At 47.2% G+C, this 23,839-nt stretch overlaps 1 protein-coding gene across 3 annotated transcripts in view; it reads right to left on the minus strand.

Moving 5' to 3' along the window:
• The window catches only part of LOC138452259 (alpha-tectorin-like), a 79,634-nt gene that overhangs the window by 51,013 nt on the left and 4,782 nt on the right, over window positions 1-23,839 (minus strand). For all 3 annotated transcript variants that reach the window (XM_069604961.1, XM_069604959.1, XM_069604960.1), the window contains exon 2: window positions 17,167-17,224. In XM_069604961.1, the coding sequence (XP_069461062.1) occupies window positions 17,167-17,203 (37 nt within the window). In that variant the 5' untranslated portion in view covers window positions 17,204-17,224. The remainder of the gene's footprint in view (window positions 1-17,166; window positions 17,225-23,839) is intronic.

Below are 23,839 nucleotides of genomic sequence, written 5' to 3' on the forward strand. Positions count from 1 at the left end.
GTGTTTTCATTCATTGAATGAGACGCGCAGCGTCCCGTTCAATGACTGAAAATATTTGTTTTATTAACACTCCGGCTTTCCGCACAGGCTACAATGGGGGTAAACGTCCCGGTGCCCTTGTTAACTGCCCTCATTTTGCTTGGGCCGTTAATTCAGGCTGCTGGGCCGTTTATTGCCCAGTATAGCCTGTGCAATACGTTACTAACACATTATTAATGTGAGGATTCAATGACCAACAACTGATTGTGCAACCATTAATGTGGTTTTATGCACATCTAGGACCAGATTCTCAAAACTTTGCTAGCGCATCTCCTCACCTGCACTATAAAATGGAGCAGCCCAATTCCCAAAGTGCATCTGAATAAACGCATAGATGCACCCTTTCAGCTGCCCTTTCTCCCGTTTGTGCATTTGCGCAAATAAAGGGGCATTCAAAAGTGCATCCAGAATTCACAATCAGGATGCGCTTTTAAATGCCCTGAAATAAGGATCATTCACATGTGCCTTTTTAAAATCGGCGCAGGTGGAAGCGCACATCATGACAGGGTCACTTCTGACCCTGTCATGATTTAATTCTGAAGTATGACAGCCGTGGTTTAAAAGCTTGCATTCCCATCTCCCAAGTAGGATGTAAATGCTTTTTATTTTGGTAATTTCACTGAGACAGGCCCTTTAATGTCCTGTCTCACTGAAATGCACTCCTTGGAACAACATGATTGCTGGGAGCCTGTCATACCTTAGTGTCGAGAGCGTGCTCCCAAAACTGATTTATGCAAGGGGGTGGACAACTCATCTTTGCACTCTTTTCTAGCACCTCCTGAAATGTTCACGTCACCTTTAACGAGATGGTGACCTGAGCAATGAGAATTTGGCACTTAGTCTCTGTCCATGTCTTCATGAATGTGATTTGCTGAATTCCTGATTGCCTGATTTCCTCCTCCATTGCTAATGTGCTGAGCTGTGTCAATCAAACCCGGATCAATGGTTCTACTGTTTTACTGTTTTATTTCGCCTAGAGTGCTGTTCCTTTGACCATATCCACCCAAGGCGGTTGATGTATTCTACTTGCTTTTCTTCTTTCTAATGGAATCCACATATTCATCTCTACTTGCTGACCTTAATCCTCGTGGTACATAGCACCTAGCATGGCCATCTCCATCTCCCCTATCTTGACAATTTGATTATTGCTTGCCCCACCTCCACTGTAAAACGAAGCCACCCATGTGAAGATTGAAAAAGACTAGCATACATTATAACCATGGGTTCATTAATTGAGGACATGTATGTCAATTTCAACGTCAGAGAGACTGTTCCAGGCATTCTTTTTTTTTCCTGTCGTTAATGCCTGGCAGTCTGTCATGTTATCCAAACTCTCTTTTTCCAGGAACTTCATGATAAGTGAGGGCACTGGAAGTGACACACATCTAGGATCCTCTGCCAACATGAAGCCGGCCATTAATATTTATAAAAATGGAACAATCAATGGCTAGGGCACCCATGTGATGCTGGAAATGCTTTGGAGGGACAGGGCCTCCATGTCCTTGTACTCTACTCCATTATCATGTGTGTTCTGTTATTTCCTGCCCAGGAGTGCATGTGGGACTCCTGACAGTGCAGCTCTTCCTCTTTTTGGTTGTGGTGAACAGACCCTTGGGTGGTACCATGGGTGTGGGTACAACCCTGTACCCCTATTGTATGTTTTTGGGCACCACAGGGCAGGGTATGGGCTGTGGCAGCTCCACACTGAATTTGACAGGTGCTCTGAGTACCCTCCATTTTGGGATACCCAGGCCCTGTCATATGAATCAGTGAATTCCTGATAGGAGACCATATGGCCCTTGTGGCCTCTTGGTTTCTATTGCCTGTTACCTTGTTTTCCCAAAGACCTGGGAAGCACTGACACTGTCCGTTCCCCTGACTGGCTGTTGGGTGGAAGTTCCATGTATGGTGTTATGGGGAAGTCCAGGCCAGACTAGCTGGAGCCTTCCCAGTTACTGTATGCTGTGGGTACACCCTTGGGGTGGGACCTGGGTGAATGGAGTGTGTGACCAATATGCACTTCATGTTATGGGTATCTGGTATATGTGTGTGTGACACAAAGAATGAGACAGACCTGCCCGAAACTGACATAAATGCAGTGCGGTGTGCTGAAAGGCTGGGTGCTTGCCCCAATCCACATTCCTTGTTATGGGTATCTGGGTGGAAGTCAATGGCCTGAATGCACTGGGAGCCTGATTGGCTGCCTACCTGAATGAATGCCCTTCTGAATGATTGGCTGCCTGAGCCTGGCTCAGCAGTGTGAATGAGAGACAGAACAGTATATCTGGGGACCTCTCACTTAAAAGAATTGTTCACAAGCTGAAGTCAAAACCTGATGCTTAAACCTTGAAGCCCAGCTGGAAGAGAAGAATTGCTGCTTCTTTCCTTCACCAATCTGAAAGCTGTCATGTCTCCAGGAACTGATCCAAAAGAGGACCTGGCTAGGAGACCTCTTCCCAAGCTACGAGGGAACATTGTGCAAAAGCTAATCTTATTCAAGACGCCTTGGAAATCATTCGCCGAAAGGCTACCAACCAGAGACGGGGTCCTCCAAGAACCGGAAGTGAAGCACCTGGACATTGAAGTCCATCGTCGTTAACCAGGGTTCGGAGGACCACCGTAACCACTGCAAGCCCGTCGAATCGTGTTGCCCTGAAGCAGGAACAGCTTGACACTGTGCTGCTCAACGACCGCAGCCCCAACACTCCACCTTTGCCTAAGAAACTTTGAAATAAAGGACTCCCTTGTCATCACCGTCGGCTGCTGTGTCCCGCCAGAGAAAGTCAAGGTCGTCAACGACCAAGGAGAATCCACCTGTGAGTTTCCGACTACCCAAAGTACACAAAGACGTAGACAAAGATCCGAAAGCCAGCCGTGGTCGAGTCCCACGCCAAACGCCAATGACCCCACACCCTGGCTGGGCCTACATTCTCCATCGATCTGCTTTGCAGCAACAAACTCTTGTCATTGAGGCTCACTGCACGCCTCCTCTTCACCGGACGTCCACGACCAATTGTCAACGATCACCGCAAAGGTCGAAGCTGTTCCCTCGACAACAGTGTTTGCCTTTCTTCATAGGAATCTCAATGACCCGTGGCTCATGCTTTAAAGGGAGTCCCTTCAAGAAGGGAACGTTGAAGAACCATGGGAAGAACTCTTCTAAACTCAGGTTCATTGTGGTAGTAGAACGTTTTAGCAGGAAACAAGACTATCTTAAACATAGATGGACTGAGTTTGTTAATACACTTTATTTATAGGTTGCCCAGGTGGGGGAATCCTCACACAGAACTGTGTCTTTTGTGGGGACAAAGTATTCTGCCATTTGATTAACTCAACTTGTCTTCCTTCCTATGTCTATTGTTGATTCACTTTACTATTTGATTTGTATGCCATTGAGACTGTCAGCAGTTGGTGCATTTTAAAGGAGTCAAGTGTTAACTGTGGTACCACATAGACACTGTACATATTTTCCATATTAGAATTGCCAGAGTACAAAGTGTGTTATTGATTGGGTATATATATTGAACCTTATTTATGTAAAGAACTGTGTTATGACATAACATAGTGTGTGGACATTCCTTTGTCGGGGTTTGGGGACTACAGTGTACTAGGGAACCAGCCTGCATCACCTCCTGAGAGCTTAAGCCGTGATTACTTGACCTTCATTACCGCATAGAGAATCTTGGCTGGGGTGCTCTATGCTTCTACTCAGCTAGATAGAGGGCATGAGTACAGAAACCCCCTGCAGTCTTCGCAACCCTCAAAATGTTTGCATTCAAACTCTTGCTCCACTACCTCTTCTTTGGTCAAGCTTTGGCTTCTTCTTTTGCTATCAATCCTTCCTATACTACCTTCACTCAGGCAGGCTCAGCCGAACTGAAACCTCTGGTGATTCATTCAACCAACTTGGCTCCATCTTCTTCTCCTCTCTCCTCATTGCTAATCATGCCATCTGCTGAAATGTGTTTTTTTTTTTGAAGGAGCAATCTCATAATCTAAACTACAGACGTGCAAATAAGCATGCCACCAGCATCCATGGCATGCTTGAGGAACTTGACATTGGCTTTCTTGATCTAACAGGGACATGGTTCTCGTTTAACTGCACCACCATTGTTGATACTCTATTGCCTGTCTGCTTCAATATCCTTGTGGATATCAGGCGCAAGGTTGGTAGGGTGTTGCTCTTATCATCCCTACCTTCATTTTCACTTCCAAGAATGCCATGGTTGAGACTGTCTCCTTTGAGACCTTCACATGCAAATGTCTTCTGAATGCTAACATCTGCGTTACCATCATTACAATATACAGGCCACCTGGAGATGTCTCGCTACCATGCCAGCAACCAAATACTTTCTGACAAGATCCCTTTTGCTGGAGATTTCAATATCTGACTGGATTTACCCAAGCCCAAAACTCAGCCATTTTCCTCAATACTTGTGATGCCATCAACTGTGGTATGTCAGAGGAAGGAGTTGGACAAAGGGGTGTCATTTCAAACTCAAGGCTTTATTGAAATAATAATAAAAGGAGCTATCTTTCTATATACCTAGAAGGTTTGCCCTACCTAACTGAATTCTAACTTGGATTCTCTTTGTCAGGGTGGTTGTCCAATTAAAGAATCAGTCCTCTGTCCAAAACTACCCCACTCTAATCCTATCACTAACCACAAGTATTCGGCAAACAGAAATGAAGACAGGAGAATTACTCCCTTCTCCTGGTCCCACTGGTTCCACCTTACGGGCTGATTTCTTATAGTCTCTTGTAACAGTTCTGATAAGGCCTTGTAATTCCTCTCAACCCTCTGGCGAGGGAGACCTCTCCTGCAATTATTGTGACGAGGCATATTACTCTCAAGGCATTATTCACTCTTGATATCTTTCTTGTAACTACTGTGACGAGGGAGACTACCCCAAAAACATTCTTCACTCTTTCCCAAACCTCTAACGCATCTTCCGCTGCTCCTGTTACCTTCTTTCCGGTGGGGGCATGTCACTGCTTCTTCCCACCGTATTGGTATTGGTCTTGCTCGCTCTTGTGAAATGCTCTTAGTGTCTCTTTCTCTGCTACCCTGTGCTGGCTCTGTGTGTTTCTTGACCTGCCAGTATCAGCGTAGTTGAAGGACTCCACATTCCACAGTCCACCATCTGCCTCTCTCCAGCTTCTGCCTAGGTCGCGTCTCCGTCTGACTAAGGCCCCAAGGTGTCCTCATGACTGAGGATCAGATTCTTCTGCTCACTTCATCATGCCCAGGTTTGAATCTCCCTAATCACCCTGGGCTCAAAGGCTTCATACCAGATTCTCTCTTCATTGAGTCCCTTTTTGGGTTTTATGTTGTGTATCTGGGTCCCAGCGGCGTGCCATAGTGCTTCTTTTGCATCAATGGAGTATTCTTCATGCCTCCTTGGGCCCACCTCTCTTCAGTACTGTCTAGACTTGGAAAAGGAGTAGTTTGTATCACTCCTTCAGTCTTCCTCTTCCCAGTACCATTGGGCAATGACTTACTATCACTCTGTATCTTCCATTTCCTCCTGCTTGTCTTGGTGGTATTAAGTCTTAAGTTAAGAAAGGAGGGAATATTGCAGTAACAAACAGTAGTGATTTCAGGTTGGTTCTCAAACAACCTCAAGGATTTCATACTCTCAAAGGTAAAGGGGTTAGGGAGTTCCATCACAGAACAGAAGTCCTTATCCCTTTGAGGGGAGTCTTTCCATCTGAGCTTCAGCTATCCGCCACCATTAGGGTGATTGTTGTATAGTGGGCTCACCTCCCTAGCCTCACAGGTAAGGGCTCCCCCCTGGGAAGAAATAATGAGATCCCATGAATCATCACACTACCCACATTTGGGGCAAGGGCTGGGGACCCTCAATGGCTTTCTTTCTTCCTCCCTATTGATCAAAAACAGCTATGCTGTTGGCCTCCTCTGTACTAACCACTTCATGCTCAAGCCCAAGTTATTCAAACCTTTGAATACTCTTCTTCCTGCCACTAGAATCGGTAATGAGTTCCTCTCTTTAAGATCTTTGAACATGGTCTCTACATCTGCTTTTACTACTGCCTTCATCTGGCCTAGTGTTAGGAAAGATTTCGTAATTGTAGGTAATTTTCCTTCCATGTGGCAACCCCTAAACTTTTTGCTGTTGTTTTTCACCTTATTCTTGACTTTGCCAGAGAAGTGCAGCCTTCTGCCGCACTCCTCTGGGCTTTCGCTCCTTTTCTTACGGGGAAACTGACATGCCCTTAAGACAGTCAGTACCGGGGAACGCTGTTTCCCGTAGTTTCTTTTATCATGTTGCGGCTTTAGTGCAACATGACACAAGAGGGCACTGTAAGCTAAGTTACAGCTCTCTTGGGTCTCTAGCCTTCTACGGGCCCTAGATACTCGTTTAGGATGGTATTTGATCGGTGCAAGTCATGCAGGGATTGGAATGGTGGCAGCGATCGTTTTGTGTATTTTGAGCTCCTTTTGGCGTTCTGAGCGCATTTTTCGCGCTGAACCCAAAATGGTGGCCTGGCTCCCAAAATGGCCAGACCACGAGGCTCCTTTGTCCTGTCCACTGACCGTCTTGCTCCCTTCACCTTACCCAGGTCGAGCGACCCGGGGCCTTCCTTATTTGGGCATGTACTTTCCCACGAAACACGGATGCTTTCGCGGGCTTCTACATGTCTTTTGTGTGCCTCCAGGGTGTGGGATGGGATGTCTGGTCCCAATACACATCCTGGGTGCCAGAGAGTCTAGGGTAGTGTGAATGCCTGGGACCACCGTGGTCCGTGATTGGTCCACGAATGGTGTGTGTGTTGATGAGCGGATCTCCCATTGGCTCCCCTCCGTTTTGGCGCGAAGGGAACCGTGGATAAGAGGGGGCTGGAAACACCACTACCATGTCGATCTCCTGAGTTCTCACGAACGAAGGAATACAGGAGCCAAGTATCCTGCAACCAAGAGGCTGGACCGAGGAATCGCTGGTGACCCGCTGAAGGACTCCTCCTTTGCACTGCTGTCGTCCTGTGAAACCCTTTCCTCCTTTGATCGAACCAGAAGGCCTGTACTGGTGCTTCGACCTTTGGAATAGCAGGAACAGCTATTCTCGGCGACTTCATCATCTCCTGCCAGTAAGCCTTCGGAAGCGTCTCTGGGCCATCCAGTTGACTGACCAGCTTACACGGGAGTCCTGCTCTGTAACCGCCGCCAGGTTGTGTTGTATTTCGAGTCCTGGTCACTCTCACACGCTTCGTACACTTGGCGTTCCCAAGTCTGAAGTGAGTAGTGTACATTTGGCTCGGATACACACGGCCGCTCCGTTGCCCTGCTGTGGTGACAAAACTGTGCAGGTTTCTTCGATTGGGACGTCTTTTTTCTCTACACGACGACGAGGCATTCCCGGCTCTTCTGAACCTGCCAGCTGATGAAACTAACGTGGAGAAGCCTGGGTCTGCTTGCATCGGGGACCGGTGAGTAGCATAGCTAGGATCTGGTCGCCCTCCTGCAGTAGCCCATTGCTTTTCCCCGCTATGTAAAAACAGCACCCTTTTGTCCGTACTCGCGCTCTGCTTCTGCTCACTGTGGAGGCTGCGCTTGAGTCGCAGAACCTGTTCTCCTTCTGTTGTGCACTAACCCGAACTGCCTGACTTCCTCCGAAGAGCTTCTCCTTTTGCCCGTTGGCACCAGCGTGTGCAGGTACTTTGAGCACAAGGCTCCACTCTTTGCAGGGCTCGGACTTCCATCTAGTTAGGTGCCTCTGAAGGCGAACTGAGTCCAAAGCATTATCGCACTGCCTGTTTTCCTTCCCTTGCAGGTGGACTACACATTTCGTGCCTCTAATGCTTGAGACTGTCGTATTTGTATATATATTGTGTTGATATGGTATGTGTTGGCTTAATATTGTGATATTGTGATTTTCTCGCTACGGTCATTATTTTAAAGGCCTTAAAATAAATGTGTATATATTTTTGATATAACAACTGTTTGGAGTAGTTTGTAAGCGCTCTTGCTTTGTGTGCTCATTGCGGGCTTTCAGTCACCCTCACCCCTCTTGAGACCTAGTCTTGACCGCCGCGATCGCTACCTTGATTGGTCTGGCTCGTCCAGAGGTTACCCTGTTCCAAGTAATTAGGTTGGCCTTCTGAACTTCTGCGCCACCAGGACAGAGTTCAGAAATCCGTCTTAACACCTAGTTCTAGCTGTGAGAAGCCTAGGGGTATTCTCCTATGTGGACCTTGAGAATCCTCTATTTAGATGGGTAGGCAAGGGCTATCACTTTTGGATCCCAACCTTGGGAGTGGACAAGCGAGGGAGGATAGGGAAGTCTGGGTTTGTACACATGGGGTAAAAAAGGCGAGACGCAGTTTATCCAAGGGACAGTACGAGAGGAGGAAGTCCCAGACGCCTTTATGGGATATGCCGGGTTCATTGTCCCTGGTCCAAAGGGGGGACGGAAGAGGTACAAGTACATGAAACTGGATAAAGATCAAAAGAGACAGAGACATGGGGCCTCATTACACGGAAGGCGGTGAGCCATGGCGCTATTAGCGCCATGGCTCATGCCGGTAAAATACCGGCACCGCCTTGGCGGAAAGGGGATTTACCGCCCCATTCCAAGGTTGGTGGGGCGGTAAATCCCCCTTCCGCCATTGCCCTTCCCCATTCCCATTTCTGCCCCATAGGGCTCTATGGGAATGGGGAAGGCGCTAATTACGGCACCGCAATTTTGCGGTGCCGTAATTAGCTCCGAGGTCCCTTAGCGGGTTGGTTTTTAACGCCTGCAAAAAGCAGGCGTTAAAGCACCAACCCGCAAAGGTACCTCGTAGTACGGCGGTAAGGGTTAACGGTCACCGTTGCCATTAACGGTGACCGTTAACCCTTACCGCCGTCCGTGTAATGAGGCCCATGGTATTAACATTAATATCCTTTTATGCCCCACTAACCCAGACTCGTGCTGGCAGAACAGAATGTCAGGTGTAATATAGCACAAGAAGAAGCCACTCCATTGAGTAAACCCAAGACTAGGGGATTCCGCTCTCTCCTCTGTCAATCACACAATAATGTTTCAGTACATAAATCTCATTCCATCTCCCCTTCCCTCATTTTCAACTAATAATGGGACGAAGAAGAGATAACCGTGAGTAGTGAGGATTACCTATGGAAAAACCATTAAAGAACAAGGGAAAGACTACTACCAACCACTAATCAATTGTCCCACTAATAGCGTCAGGCAGAGTTAGGCACTCGACTATAATCATTGGCACCTGCCTCCACTTGACTCACTGAGGACTTTAAAAGGTGCGGTTCTGCAGAGGTGGGAGAGCGAGCTGGGGATGCTGACTGGACCAGATGAGCCAAGGTGAGGGAACGGCAGGAAGAGAAGCCTGGAGAGTCTTGAGGGGAGCGGCATACCGAGATGCTGGCCAGGTGTGATTGAGGGGCTGCAGTATGGCTAATGAGCCGTGTCTTCAGAGAGCCAAATTGTGGCAGACTGCAAACTGCTGGGTGAGTCCAGAAAGATGCTCATTCCCTTGGGATGTGTGCTGGCCCCAAGGGTGTCTGAGTGGCAGGTGGTGAGACCCTGACCTTGACCCAGTGTATGACAAGAAGACAGCTCGCCAGCGCCACTCTACCTGGTGAGTTTCATGAAAGTGAAGAGAAAAACTCAGGAGCGTGCTGGTGGCTGGAGCGGGATTTACAAGCAGCACGAAGGTAAAGAAAGCAAGATAGAAAGTAAAGAGAGTAGAAAGCAAGAGAGAAAGCATGAAGAAAGATGCGCTAGCTGTGTGGAAGTAAAGAGAGATAAGAGGAAAGTGAACTTTACAGAATATAAGGAAAAGCGAGGGTGCGAGTGACCCGAAACAGGAACAGGAAAGAGGGTGCGAGTGACCCAACAGACAGGAAAAGTGAAAGTAAAAGTGAGAGAAAGCAAAGAGATGGTGCAAACGACCCCCAATCAGTAAAAGAGGGTACAAGCGACCCAAAGTTTGAAAAGGGAAAGTGCAAGCAGCATGACAAATGGAAAGGAAGGTGCAAGGGTGTACAACCAAAGGAACAGAGTATGCCTAGGTCACAATAAAGACAAGAGGAGTGTGCAAGAGAAACAGCGAGATGAAAAGAGGGTGCAAGTGTGCACAATAGGAAGGAAGGCGTGTTGGAGGCACAGTGAAGTAGAAAGGAACAGATTGAAAAAGGCACAGAAGGGAAAAGGTGCCAGAAGAAAGGTACAGAGAATAAGGAGAGGGGTTAGAGATCAGAGTGGTCATGCCTGGGAGGAGCAAAGAACCCGGTATTTTTTAAAGTCTCTGATACTACCCCCATGTAAGAACTGTTCAGTGAAAGATACACGCTGACAAGGAGAACTTTGTTTGTTTGAAGACAAAAGGGGACTTCACTTGGGGAAGGGAACCCTAAGAGGCCCACAAGGGACATTGGGCCTCATTACGACCCAGGCGGTAAGTGGTTAACGGTGCCGTAAAAGGTGGCGGCGCCGTTAACCCCTAACCGCCTAATTACGAGGTCCCTTTGCGGGTCCCTACCTTAACGGCTGGTTTTACCAGCCGTTAAGGAATGGGCCCACAAATGGACCTTGGAGGCAATTACGATACCGCCTTCCCCATTCCCATTGAGCCGTATGGGACAAAAATGGGAATGGGGAAGGGCCAATGGTGAATGGGGAATTACCGCCCGCCAACCGCCAAACAAATAAATAAATAGAGGCCCACTACAGACAGTGTTGAAATTTGTAAAGACAGGCCTAGACTTGGGGAAGGGAACCCCGAGAGGCCCAACAAGAACTGCAGGACCCAGAGACATTGTGAACTTTAATGACTTTTAATGACTTACTGCAAGAGCCCTACGTGAAAGGTTCCAAGGGCTACCCTTTTGAGTTCAACTATTTTGCACTGGCAGAACTACACCTATTGGTAAGCTTACCTAGAACCAGCTGTGGTTTACATTTCCTTTTCTTGAACCACTATTTTTTGGACTTTCAGACATCGACGACCCTTAGAAACATCAGTTGAGGGAACAATCCCTTTAGATATAGGGCGAGTTAGGTATTACAGCAACTCCAGAACTTTATTAAATAAAGGTTTTGAAACTGTTACCTTTGAGTCTCTCTTGATACCATGCCTGTCTCGCCTAGCCCTAAAAGAAATTGCCTCCCCTGACATTTTGCTTACCAATCTTCCTAGGAAGTTCTTGAACTCCCTTGACATCCTTGATTCCATGGTTAGTATAACCACACACACTCCTTGAATTGTAACAACTTGTTCAACCCTGAGCTTCCCTCACGAAGAAAAGACATAGGGCCTCATTACACGGTAGGCGGTAAACCATGGCGCTATTAGCGCCATTGTTCATGCCGGTAAAATACCGGCACCGCCTTGGTGGAAAGGGGAATTACCGCCCTATTCCAAGGTTGGTGGAGCGGTAATTCCCCCTTCCACCATTGCCCTTCCCCATTCCCATTTTTGCCCGATAGGGCTCTATGGGAATGGGAAAGGCGCTAATTACGGTACTGCAAATTGCGGTACCGTAATTAGCTCCACTGGTCCCTTTGCGGGTTGGTTTTTAACGCCTGCAAAAAGCAGGCGTTAAATTCCCCAACCCACAAAGGGACCTCGTAGTAAGGCGGTAAGGATTTACCGGTACCGGTAAAATACTGGTACCGGTAGACCCTTACCGCCTACCGTGTAATGAGGCCCATAGTCTTTTGCACTGGCTGCCATATGTTACATCTCTTTCCATGCATGTATTTTTTCCTCAAGGGCTGAAAAAGGTTTGCATTCTGCCACTATGCAAAAAAACACTGAACAATCTTGCTATACTAGCCAATTATCATCCCACTGACACAGCCTTTCATTGGCAAACTAGCCGAGGAGATGGCCATCACTCAGCTCCAGCACTGCAAAACCAACCATTTTCTCCACAGCCAGCAAGCTGGGATACAGCCTAACAGGGGCGAGGCATCAGCCATCCTTTTAATGAAAGAATAACTTCTCCAATCGTGTAAGCTGCCTGTTCATTCTCCTTTCTACTGGACCTATCCGTTACCTTTGACATTTTCAATCATGCCACTCTTCTTGATCACCTGAATATTTCCTTCACACAGTGCCTTTGGGTGGATCACTTCCTTCCTCGATGATAGAGGGGCCCAGACTAGGTCTAACTCTTTCTTGTCTGAGCACAGAAAGGTAATGTGTGGGCCCCCGTGGCTCCTTCCTCTCTCCCTTGTCCTTCAACACTTAGCTACTACTGCTGGAAGATTATATTACCCTTTTCACAGGCACCTTTCAAACCTATGTTGATGACACACAGATTGCTTTTAAAATGGGTGGTGACCCCAACATTATTTCCAGCTTAATTGCATCCTGCATCTTCTGTGTCCAGAGCTGGATGTTTGTCAAAAACCTTTGCCTCAATGCAGCCAAATCTGAAATCATTCATGGGGGTCCCACTCTTCCTCCTTCTCTACGATTTTCCTGGCCTTCCTCCCTAGGGCCTCCCATACTTAGGTCTTCGTGGCTCGGACCATAGGAGTATGTTTTGATGGCTTGCTTCCCTTCACCCCTTACCAAGAAATTGTATTTCCAGCTACACTTTCTCAAGTGCATTGATTTGGTTCTTAATTTTTCCTACAAGGTGTAAGTAATAAGGGCCTTGGTCCTCTCTAGGACTAGATACTGCAGGATTCTTACCTTGGCTTACCTACACCCAGCTCCACCCCATCAGGCCATGCACAACATGGCTGACAGACTTATCCTTGAACTGAGGCTTAGAAACCACATTACCCTGCACTTGAAATTACTGCACCAGCTCACGGTAAATGCCCAGATCTTCTTCAAGTCTTATTGTATCATCCAACAGACCTATTGGTGCACTGTCGGAGTGAGTGCTCCTCCATCATAAGGTTTCTAGAGCCTGCCCCATCAGACTGCTAGGCTTTGCCTCCTCTCGATTCTTCACTGTTTGCTGGCCGAATAAAAATAAAGTTGGTGGCAGGACCCTTGGTTCAGGTGGAACCGGACTCTGCAATGATCTTCCGGTCGCACTCAGAATGAAAGAAATCCACCTTTTATTATTATTATTAGGCTTTTTGTTGAGCGTTGACCTAGCTTCTGGAAGCACTGGAGCCCCTTACAAATCATGGGGTGAAGGATATGGTGAGAGAAAGAAAAATACTGGGGAGCTAGCAGCGGGGAAGGAGGTGGGCGGGCAATTTGATAGTAAGGAATGTACAAGTACCAGGGCAGGAAACAGGGCAGAGTAGATAACACAGAAACAGGTTAGGTGGGGAGAAGAGGGTGTGTGGACCTAGGCGAAGGGGAGAGTCTTGACCTCCTTCCTGGGATATAGAAGTGAGTCGGTGTGTTGGACTTGGAGCGAGAGGGCTGCATTCCTCTCACTGCAATGAACTTTGCAGACTCATTCGTGACCTTTTTTCTTTTTCTTCTCATTTGGGGGTTCTCGTTACAATCTTAAAAGAAATGTCGATGTCGCATTGTACCGAAATTTCAATACAACATATTTTGCAACAGAAACAAGAAGTGAGGGAGCGAGTTTGGTGCTGATCTAGAGGAGGTTCCAGGGTCTGGGGCGTGGAAAGAGTAGCCCTGTATTCTGTTTTTTTTTGTTTTCCTTCCTGAACCATCAGAGTTCAAGTCTGTCCTGATTTCATCTCAGAAAAGCACTCAAGCCTTTCCTCTTTTAAAAAACCTTTTGACTCACTGCCATGCCCCTTTTTCATGTGGCCTCCTTGTGGCCGGCACCTCTTGATGCTAAGCCTAGGACAACCTTCACCTGTCCTACATTCTCTGTTACTGCTCTCTCCACTCCTCCAATTCCTCGGGGCATTACAGAGTGGCTGTGTTTTCTCAGCAGGTGACTTACATAACACCAATAGATAATACAAAAAGAACAATGGAACTAACATGCACGTGGCATTAATAAAATAGAGATTACTAAATGAATGTGATTGTGGTTGAATGTGACAACATTTCCCATTTTTCCCTATTTGCATCCTTATTGGTCACACCAAATTCTGGCTAACTACTCAATATCTGCACCTTTTCCCCACATAGTTTCGACCACAGATACTTGGGTTCAGGAAAGCCAGGCAGATCTGCTGGTATTTCGAGATTCGGTGTCTGGCAATACTCAACACCCAGATGTTTTCATTGTTTTTCATTGCCATACAACATTTGACCTGACTTTATATTTTAGGGATATAACAATGGCCCTCATTACAACCCTGGCGCTAAACCATGGCGCTATTAGCACCATGGTTGGTGCCGGTGTTGTAACGAGTCCACCATGGTGGAATGGGGAAATACCGCCCCATTCCAAGGTTGGCAGGCGGTATTTCCCCATTTCACCATGGCCCTTCCCCATTCCCATTTTCGCCCCATAGGGCTCAATGGGACTGGGGAAGGCGCTAAGTACGGTACCGCAAATTGCGGTACCGGATGTTAGGTAGAATTCTCTGTTTAGGCTGAATTTCCTAACCTAGTGAGTCCCCCAGCAGCTTTGCTGGATTTCTGGAGTTTGTTTTTTCCATCCTGCCAAGAGTGAGACTCTTTTCCTCCCACTCTTGAACGTGTATGTGCGTAATTCCTTTGAATGTCAATGTGTTCTATGGGCTATGGGGTCTTTTACTCCATAGGGTCTCATATGTTTTTCTATGTGTGTTACACCGCCCCCTATGTGCCGTAACACTGGGGCGTCCTACCGGGCCTCCACCATAGACTCCATACCCGGGGACTGACTACTGTCTCCCTGGGCATGTAAAGTCACCATTGGATTTACTAGACCTAAATTTACTAACAGAACTAGTACAAACCATCTTATTGTGGACGTACTAGTAGGGGTAATTCGATTACTCCTGGATCTGTTATTCGAGGGGGCACTGTCCCGTCCCCCCTCGTCGAGTTTTGGCTGGTGGCAGCGGAAACTACTTGTTATGTTCGACCCCGAACATAACCCTATGGGATTCGTCCCATTGTTGGAGATTGATACTTTTTCTCGTTAATCTCTAACGTACCACCGATCTACTTATCTTAAATAAGTTTATCGGATGGTATTTTCTGCCAGAACTCGGTTTGTAAAATGGCGTCTGTGTTCGTCTCTGTGACTCCTAAACCAAAGGTCGAGCCCTTTGTTCCACTTTTGGCAGGCTCTGTACAGAGACCCTCCAAAGTGGTGCCATTCTGTCTGGGTTACCACAGGGGTATGGGAGGGGGTTTAGGCACCCTGGACCGAGTTGCCTTGCCAACTCCGGTCGCACTCTGGAGTGATTGGCCCAAGTGGTGAGCCTCCCCGCTCACCACTTAGCATGTGTTGATTGACAGCTAGGCTGAATGAATGGGGGTTTTCTGCATAAAAGCAGGGCTTTTGGGACTGGATCTTCAGAAGTCGCCACAGGACCTAAGAATCCGACGAGGGTAACGCTGAGCCGACCTGCACAATGACACCTCCGGTGGAGCCCTGCGGAACCGACTCACCACTTCCCGACGACAGAGGAGATCTCCCTGCCGGAGAGTCTCTTCCCCTGGCTGGTGGGAACAACCAGTCCCCTTTGCTTTTTATTCGCCTCAGGACGCAGTGGTCGAATTGCCCGTGCAGAGCACCTCGGCAACCGGACAGCCACTATCCCTGTACCGCGACCAAAAGGTGGTGCCTTGTGACGGAGCACTCCGCAGCTGGTCTCTTCCCTGGTGGTGCACCGGACTTCACTTTTCTTCGAAGACGAGATCATCTCTACTCTTGGCAAAGACCCGACGTGCATCCACCACCAGGAACAACTGCCCCCGCCAGAGCTGCCCTCCACAACAAGGTACCGTGTCCGCCTGGCTTCCCTTTCGATCTGTTCGAGTGAGGTGTCTTAATCCTCTCCTTTCCGTTGGGTTGCCTCCAAGCTTTCTCACGTATTGTTCTGAACTAGTTCAATCTGCGGATAACAATTTGCTACAAAGACTCGAACGCATTTCCACTAAGAGACTTTTGGGACATATCGCCTTGCCTATCTCCGAGTGGGCCTGGCCTCTGAACTTTATGATCTATTGTGGTTCTTGCCTTCTTGCCTTGCATTTTTCCCGCAAAGTATTGAACTGTGTTGATTTCGTAACCTGCCTATTTTTCTCTCCCGTCCTAACTAATATTAGAGTGCCATCTAGGTTGAGGCATACACCTCTGTCTGTAAATAAGTGGTGCCGGTAAAACCTAGACTTGTCGACATATTGCTAGGGGGATTGATCGTTTCTTCTTCATAGAGTAATTGTGATTGATTTGTTTGCCGTGATAGTGCCATAGTGTTTTTGATAGATGTTTCGTTATAAATAAATACCTTAATATCTTTACACTGAGTCTCGTTGCGTGTTTGCTTGTCGTACTGTGAAGAATTGCCCTATCTTGTATACTCCACATACTGCTTAACTCTTTTTGAGAGACGTCTGACTGCTCAGCCACAGCTACCAACAGTGAATCTGTGTGGTACGGACTGCTACCAAGTGGGTTTACTGCCAAACACCTGTAGTCCTAAATCTTTTGCAGTGGTCCCAGAGGGAACTGCACAGGTTTCCGCCTAACACCGTAATTAGCACCGAGGTCCCTTTGCGGCACCCTACTTTAACGGCTGGTAAAACCAGCCGTTAAGGTCGGGTCCCACAAAGGGACCTCGTAATCAAGTGTTAAGGGTTTAACGGCGCCGACACCCTTTACGGCGCCGATAAAAACCCTTAATGCCAGGGTCGTAATGAGCCCCAATGTGTCTGTCATGGTGTTCATTGGTGCTCTTAAGAGGTGTACCCATTTCAATGTGATGACGGACCTAAAACCGAGCTGATTGATCAACCGTGCAGTCCTAGAAACAACTAAAGGATGCATCATAACATTGGCCTGATGAACGATGGTGCAGGAATCTGTGATGGGGCTTCTCAAAAGCCAGTGTTGGAGGCTCTGTATTTGAGTGGGTCACGTGCCTTTGGACACTGTCTGGGTCTTGGACCAATTCCAGTGCAAACTCTCTGCAGGGATGATGTTGAGGACCTCTAATGAGAAATAGGTTGCAGGGAAAATAGCAGAGAAGAAGCACGCAGGAAGTAATTCAACAGCAGTACTTGTGAAGAAGGTGAATAGATAGAACATACCCAGGGCCAAAAGGAGGAATCCTTGGCAGGACTTCATTTTTGTATGTTTTCCTTATTTCTGAAATCAGAAAAAACACATCAATTAACCTCAGAAAATATATATATACAGTGCAATTGACTCTACGTAGTAAAATCTGCAGAAAGTTGTGTGTGTGTATTTGCATACATATACTCTACTGTGACGCTAGTCATCCTGTAGTTCAGCTTAAACCTATCATACATAGGAAAAGAGAACAGTGTATGGCTAATCACTTTTGAGCTATAGGACAGATTGGAGTAACACTTGTAAGATGGTGCAAGGACCCCACAGAACTCGGAAATTCTGTGCATATCCTTCATCATACAATATAATAAAAGGCCAGATGTATGTTTGGCCGATGCAGTCCTGCGCAGGAGAGACTGCCTGCTTCGCCTGCTGTCACTGCTAGAGGGAGCTACTGCCTTACAAATGTATAAGCCAGATGTAATATTTGGCCAATGTACACAAGCTTTCACACTAGTCAGAGAACAAGTGGGTTATGCTTACCTTTCTGGATTTAAGGTGAAATACTCAAAGTCAGAGATCTTGGACCTATCCCTAATCCCAGAGAAGAAACCCCAATAAAAGACTGAAATACATCTAAATAAATGTGAATGATATAAGTGGAAAAAATTCTCTAAATATCAGTAATCTCTATAAATGTAATTATGCTAGGTTTATTTGCGACACTGTAGAGGGATTTAGCAGATTAGAAGAAACTCACGATTTCTTTAGTCAGAAATGTACATGTCGTCAATATGAATATCCTTCCAGTAACCTCTAAAGTTTACCGGGGGGTAAGTAATCTTGGGTTTTGGGGCAAATAACCCTAGCTTTAAATCGAGCAGGGTGCTTTGGTTTCTCAGATCGCCCAGAGTACCACTGCTCAGTCCAGCTCTGAATATTTGAAAGGAGTGTCTCAGGTAAGGCCAAACCAACCAGAGCACAGTGGCCAGGCTGGAAAAAGAGGAGAGGTCCTGCGCAGTATCCTCGCAGCAGCCCGGGAGAAGATCCCCAGGCGCAGGAGCATCAGTCAGCGCATGAAGAAATGGGGCAGGCAAACTCCCCCTAGGGAGCGAAAGAGAGTGGGCAGCGGTGGTGATGAGTGTGTCACCCCATGGCAGCGGGGCACCACCAGAAGACGAAAGGCATGTTGAGTGTGGCTGTGATTGCAGCACCCCACTTACAGCACGGGTTGCTGAATTAAAGAGAAACAGACCCGGGCCCCTGGCAGCAATAAATGCATGGAACCCCACATTGTAAGGCAGGCTAGGCACAATGCTTACCTTCCAAGCTCATGGATTTGGTAAGATACTGAACAACAAAATCCACACACAACACAAACATATCCAGAGAGATCAATTTAAACATATCATTGGAAGACCCTGTGCTGATAGGCAGATGCAGCAAGCATGGGTGCATTCTTTGTGGCATTTAAAGTGGCACTTGGAAATTACAATATGCACTGTTGATACCATTCATGTGGGAGGAGTTTGTCAGATGTCAACCTTGTTCACCATCAAGATGCTCCTCACAGTTTCTAGCCCAGGCCCCGCAGTCAAGTCAAAATTGTTTCCTCCTTCTATAAAGATTCCCAAAAGCAGCTTATGTTTTCAGGCATTGTTGCTTCTGGGAAGATTTGCCCAATTAACATTTTCATTTTGTTAAAGTTTCTCCATCCATTGCATAAGTGTCAGATTGTGTGTCCTGGACAGGTATATGTGTTCTTTGACCATTGTCATGAGAGTGCTAGAGATCTCTAACCAGGACAAGACAGAAATGCAGTTAAACTCAGCATCTTTCCTTTGGGACCACAGGGAGGGCAGGACAAGAAGCAGGTGCTATATGGAATCGATCAATAATCTGAGTGGGTCTCCTCATGCTGTATGGTCTCTCTGGGTCAACCCCTGGGCAACACAATTCTGGGTTTAAAGGGGTTCCCACACCCTTTGCTCCACTTTCTTCTCTGGGAATCTCCTTGTAGTCTCACCACAGGCTTAAGGGGTTCCCACACCTTTCTTCTCTGCGTTTCTCAAGATCTTCTGTCCCTTGGATTCTCAATCTCAGGTTTAAGGTATGTCTGCCTCCTTCTTTCACGGCCTTCTCAGGCTCCGCCGTGGGTCTCAGTCCCTGGCTCAAAATAATGTCTGCCTTTCCTCTGTGTTCCTCTCTGCCTCTGTGTTTCCTTCCTCTTTAATGTGGCTGCTGAGGCAAGAGGATTTGCCTCATTTGAGGTTTCACAGGGGTGTTCTTCAAGAGGATTTTACCTTAGAGTCTTGACTCCTACCCTCGGAACCAACTTTCTACTCATGGGCGGGTCCTTCTCCTCCTTGATGACATGCCACAGGCTAGTTATTCCTTCCACCCTGGGCTCACCCTTTCTGATTGGGTGCTCATCACTTATCCCTGTTTTGTGTCGGGTGTGCAATCCCACGCCTTACTAATCTTACTAGACAGGGCTTTACCAGCTGTCTGATATATCCTCTAACCTCATCATAATGTCTCAAACCAACATTCTGCTCTATTGAATCAACCTCCTCCTGATGTTCCCAACCAATCTCTTACTCTCTCTGACATCCCCTCTAATCTCTGACCACCTCCGCACTCCTTCTCTCACCAAACTCCTCCAACCTCTTTCTTCTCTCTCCGACCTCCTCCAAACTCCTTACAGTTCCAATCTCCTTCCTCTCTTCCACCTCTTTCTTCTCCCTCCAACTTCATCTCCATTCTTGCTTTACTCTCCAATCTTCTCCAATCGTAAGCTGTGCTTCCCAATCTCCCTCAGACTCCTGTCACCAAATCTTACTGCAGATATTCACACTACACACCTGAGGTTCTGTGATTAGGTATCCCTATATCACCACCAAAGAGATGCATTTTCTCGGTTACATTGGGTCCCTTGCTCAGAGTGCCTCAGAAACATACCAAGTACTTCTTTTTGGGAAACATGAGAGCACAGTATTACTGATTCTCTGTTTTCTGGCTTGTTCATGGTAGGAGCTGTCTCCCATAAATGGAAGGTAACCCTTACTCAAAAATGTACATGCATTGAATGGGCCAGGATCTTCATAGGATGTTTTCGCTTGTTGGTATATGCTGTGGGAAGGTCTTATTGGGTGTAAGCTCTGGGTTTTGCTAAGGGCACTCCAATGAGCAGTGGTGAGTGAAGCTGCTTGGACTGTTCTCTGTCCAGTTTTGGAAACTAAGTGTGGGTGACCAGGAGAGCTCCCCTTGTCAACCTTGACCCCGTCATCCACTGTCTCCTGAAGGCACCTGCCCCAAAGGCCACCCCACTAGATAGCCCCATTGTAAAGGAGTGCATTTAGCTTAAATTAGGTTTTTGTGTTGGGAAAAGAAACCCGCTCTCTCAATAAAGTGCCAGTACAATTCTGTGAAAGTCCCTCTCCCAGCACCTTCTCATTATTCGTCTTGATTCATCAGCAGCGGTTGCTACGGCTGACGCTAGGAGGCCAGATGGAGGGAGGAATGTTATAAAGAAGATGCAGTCATTTTAATGCAGCCTGTGTCACCTCTATGCCTTGCCAACACCCCTCATTCAGTAAGTTACAGGAGCAGAGGGAGAACAAGAATCCTCCATGCTCCCAGAGAGGTACCTTCTAAGTCCCTGTTGGCAGCTTTGAGAGACCTAAAGGCTGAACCTGTTCAGAGATAGAAGGCTATCCAAGGAACAACATGCACCAAGTAAACTTTTTAGACAAAAAGAATGTAAAGACCATGGGAAATGATTTATAATATTGCCAAATATATGAACTAAATACGTTGGCTGCTTCCATGTTAGGGCAGAAGGGTGCTGCCCCCCTGTGGGTGAAGTGTTATACATTTAGATGAATGTGTTAATGTAGGTTGGGAATCTTAATCTAAATGTACATCATCTCTTACCCAAAGCATAGTGCCAACCAGCACAGTCCATACAGGTGCTTTGTTTGCACTGGGGACTGTGCTGTCTGCCTGTGAGAGCCGGCATGTCCCCCAACAACATATTTTCATACTCCACACAATAGGCATTGACCACCATAATGTGAGGCCAGTGGGGCATAGGAGGGCGGGGCATAGGAGGGCGGGGCATAGGCGGGCGGGGCATAAGAGTTCTGGCCCTGTCACCTTTCATTATTGTGCAAACAACATATGTGTGCGGCAGCAGCATGCGGACCGACAGGAAAGGGACACTCTGCTGCCAGTCAGTGTGCTTTAAAGGAGATGAGTGCTGCCTGTGATGGAGGAGTGCTTAGGGAGCAAGCAGGCAAGCCATGTATTTATAAATGTGTATGTACAGGATGCTTTGAAGTATGCGTGATATGATATGATAGTTTATTTATATAGCGCCTATACGCAATGTGTTTCAAAGCGCTTCAAGGCAAGGGAGGGAACAAGGGAAAATACAACGACATTCTTACAGGCCATGAACAGTAAGGATGTGAAATTAACTATCGTACTCGGCCTGACGACATTTCAGACAGTGCAAGAGCAAAACCTAGATAAGGAAGGGAGGGGGAGAGTGGGAAGGAAATGGAAACAGACAGGCGACTACTGTACTAGGCTATGACAACATTACTGGTAGAACCGGTAAGGGAGGGGTGCAGAAAGGGAGGGGAGGAACAAAACAAGCGACTATCGTACTAGGCCTGACAATGTTTCAGATAGTGCTGGAGGGAGGAGTGGGGGCAGTAAGTGGATGGGGGAGCAACAGACGAGGTCGCTATCATACTAGGTCCAGGCACAATTCTGATAGAGTAAGTGCAAAGAAGAAAGTAAGGGGAGGAGGGGAGGAGATAGGAAAAGGGAGAGGCAAGAGGGGAGAGCGAATGCAATTGCAGAAGTCAGTAGTAAGACATAATGGGCCTCATTCCGAGTATGACGGTAAGGGATAGCGGCCACCGGTAACGAGACCGGTGGCGGTAATCCCTTACCGCCATACTCCGAGTTCCCTCTGCCCCCTCGCCCTTAACGCCTGCTTTGAGCAGGTGTTAAAGTCGAGGGCGCAAAGGGGCCTCCAAGCCAATAACGGTGACCGTAATGAACGGTCACCGTTATTTGCATCTTCCCCATTCCCATTGAGCCCTATGGGGGCTCATTCGGTAATGGGGAAGAGCCTTGGTGAATGGGGAATTACCGCCCCGCCAACCTTGGAATGGGGCGGTGATTCCGCCATCCACCAAGGCGCTGCCGGTCCGGGTACGGCGTCAACCAAGGCGTTAATAGCGCCATTGGTTAGCGCCGTACTCGGAATGAGGCCCAATGTTGCATGCTAGGATACAAAATGAAGATGGGAAAAGAATGATTCAGGGTCACCATGAGTACAAAATGCAAAGGAAGTCCAGCATAAGAGTTGGGAAAGGGTGACGCACCGCGAATCAATGAAGTCCAAAAAAGTAAAATCCAGCATTGGCCAGAAGACGGTGATAGTGAAACCAGAATGTATCTGGACAGACTCCTGTGTACGGGAAGGGGGAGCACAAGGGAACAACAGGGGGGGACCAGAGAGGGTGGAGATGGCCTGTGGGGACAGAGGGTGTAAACATATGTTGGTGCATGCTTGCCTGCTGTCTTATCAGGGGGTCGGACCCTGGATCCTCCTTGTCCGAATGGATCCAAACAGGAATTGCCCTTTTCTTTGACTGCCCTTAACTTTGGACGCCCGGGTGAGAGACGCCCTTGATCTAAGAGTTAAGAGCAGAAAGGAAGAGGCAGGGCTAAAAAGGTGGATGGTGCTTAGGCCAGGTGACCTAAATCCACTTACACCTGCTCCCCAGGTGCCTGCATGCAAGGGGCTGTCTGAGTGTACATGTTTGAATGTGTACATGTGTGAATGTGTGTATGTGTGTGTATTTTTATATATTCATGCAGGTCCGGGGTTTGGGTTGTCTGGATGTTGTATGTGTGTGTGGGTTAATGAAAAACTGTGGTTTTTGTATTTTGTATTTTTCTAGTAAAAACAAAATGAAGGAAAAACCAAAACGTTTGAAACAAAAAAAAATATATCTGTAAAAAAGAAAATGCTCATCAAACTGGTGAGTTAGTTGCTTTCCCATATGCAGAATGATACACAGAGGAGCATAAATCTGTGAGAAATGCAATGTGGGCCACACATCAGGTCCATGCGTTCTAATAGCCCTGCCAGGGACATTGGGCCTAGCTCCAACAGGAAACGCAGGAAAGGAACTGAAGAGCCTCGGGGGGGGGGGGGTGCTGCTTGGGTGGTGGGGGGGGCTCTTGGACCTGTTGACGCATCATGGGGGACATGTAAACATAAGTGCTACCTATTTGGACTTCATACACAAATCCTCGGTTGATTTCTGACGCCAAATGGAGCTCAGTAATGGTTTTAAAACTTCGATTAAGAATGGTTTCAAAAAAAGAAAGGAAATGCCAGTCATTTATCAGAGTGAAAGGCTATATCCCGAACATGTAAGACAATATGCAGTGATCAATGGTGCTTTTTTGTTACCTCTCACACATGGTTGGGCATGTCCTCCAAGAAACTTACATAAAATAAATATGTTCAACATCTCTTATTAATTTATCACAAAATAAATGTCTATTTGAAAACAGTGCAAAAAGACCAGCTATCTTTGGATTGTGCTATATCTACTCTGCAAGAATATATGGTCACTGTTACTTTCCATTTCCTCAACA

Source organism: Ambystoma mexicanum, chromosome 1p, assembly GCF_040938575.1.
Source record: "Ambystoma mexicanum isolate Mex_15411 chromosome 1p, UKY_AmexF1_1, whole genome shotgun sequence".
NCBI classification, from domain to species: domain Eukaryota; kingdom Metazoa; phylum Chordata; class Amphibia; order Caudata; family Ambystomatidae; genus Ambystoma; species Ambystoma mexicanum.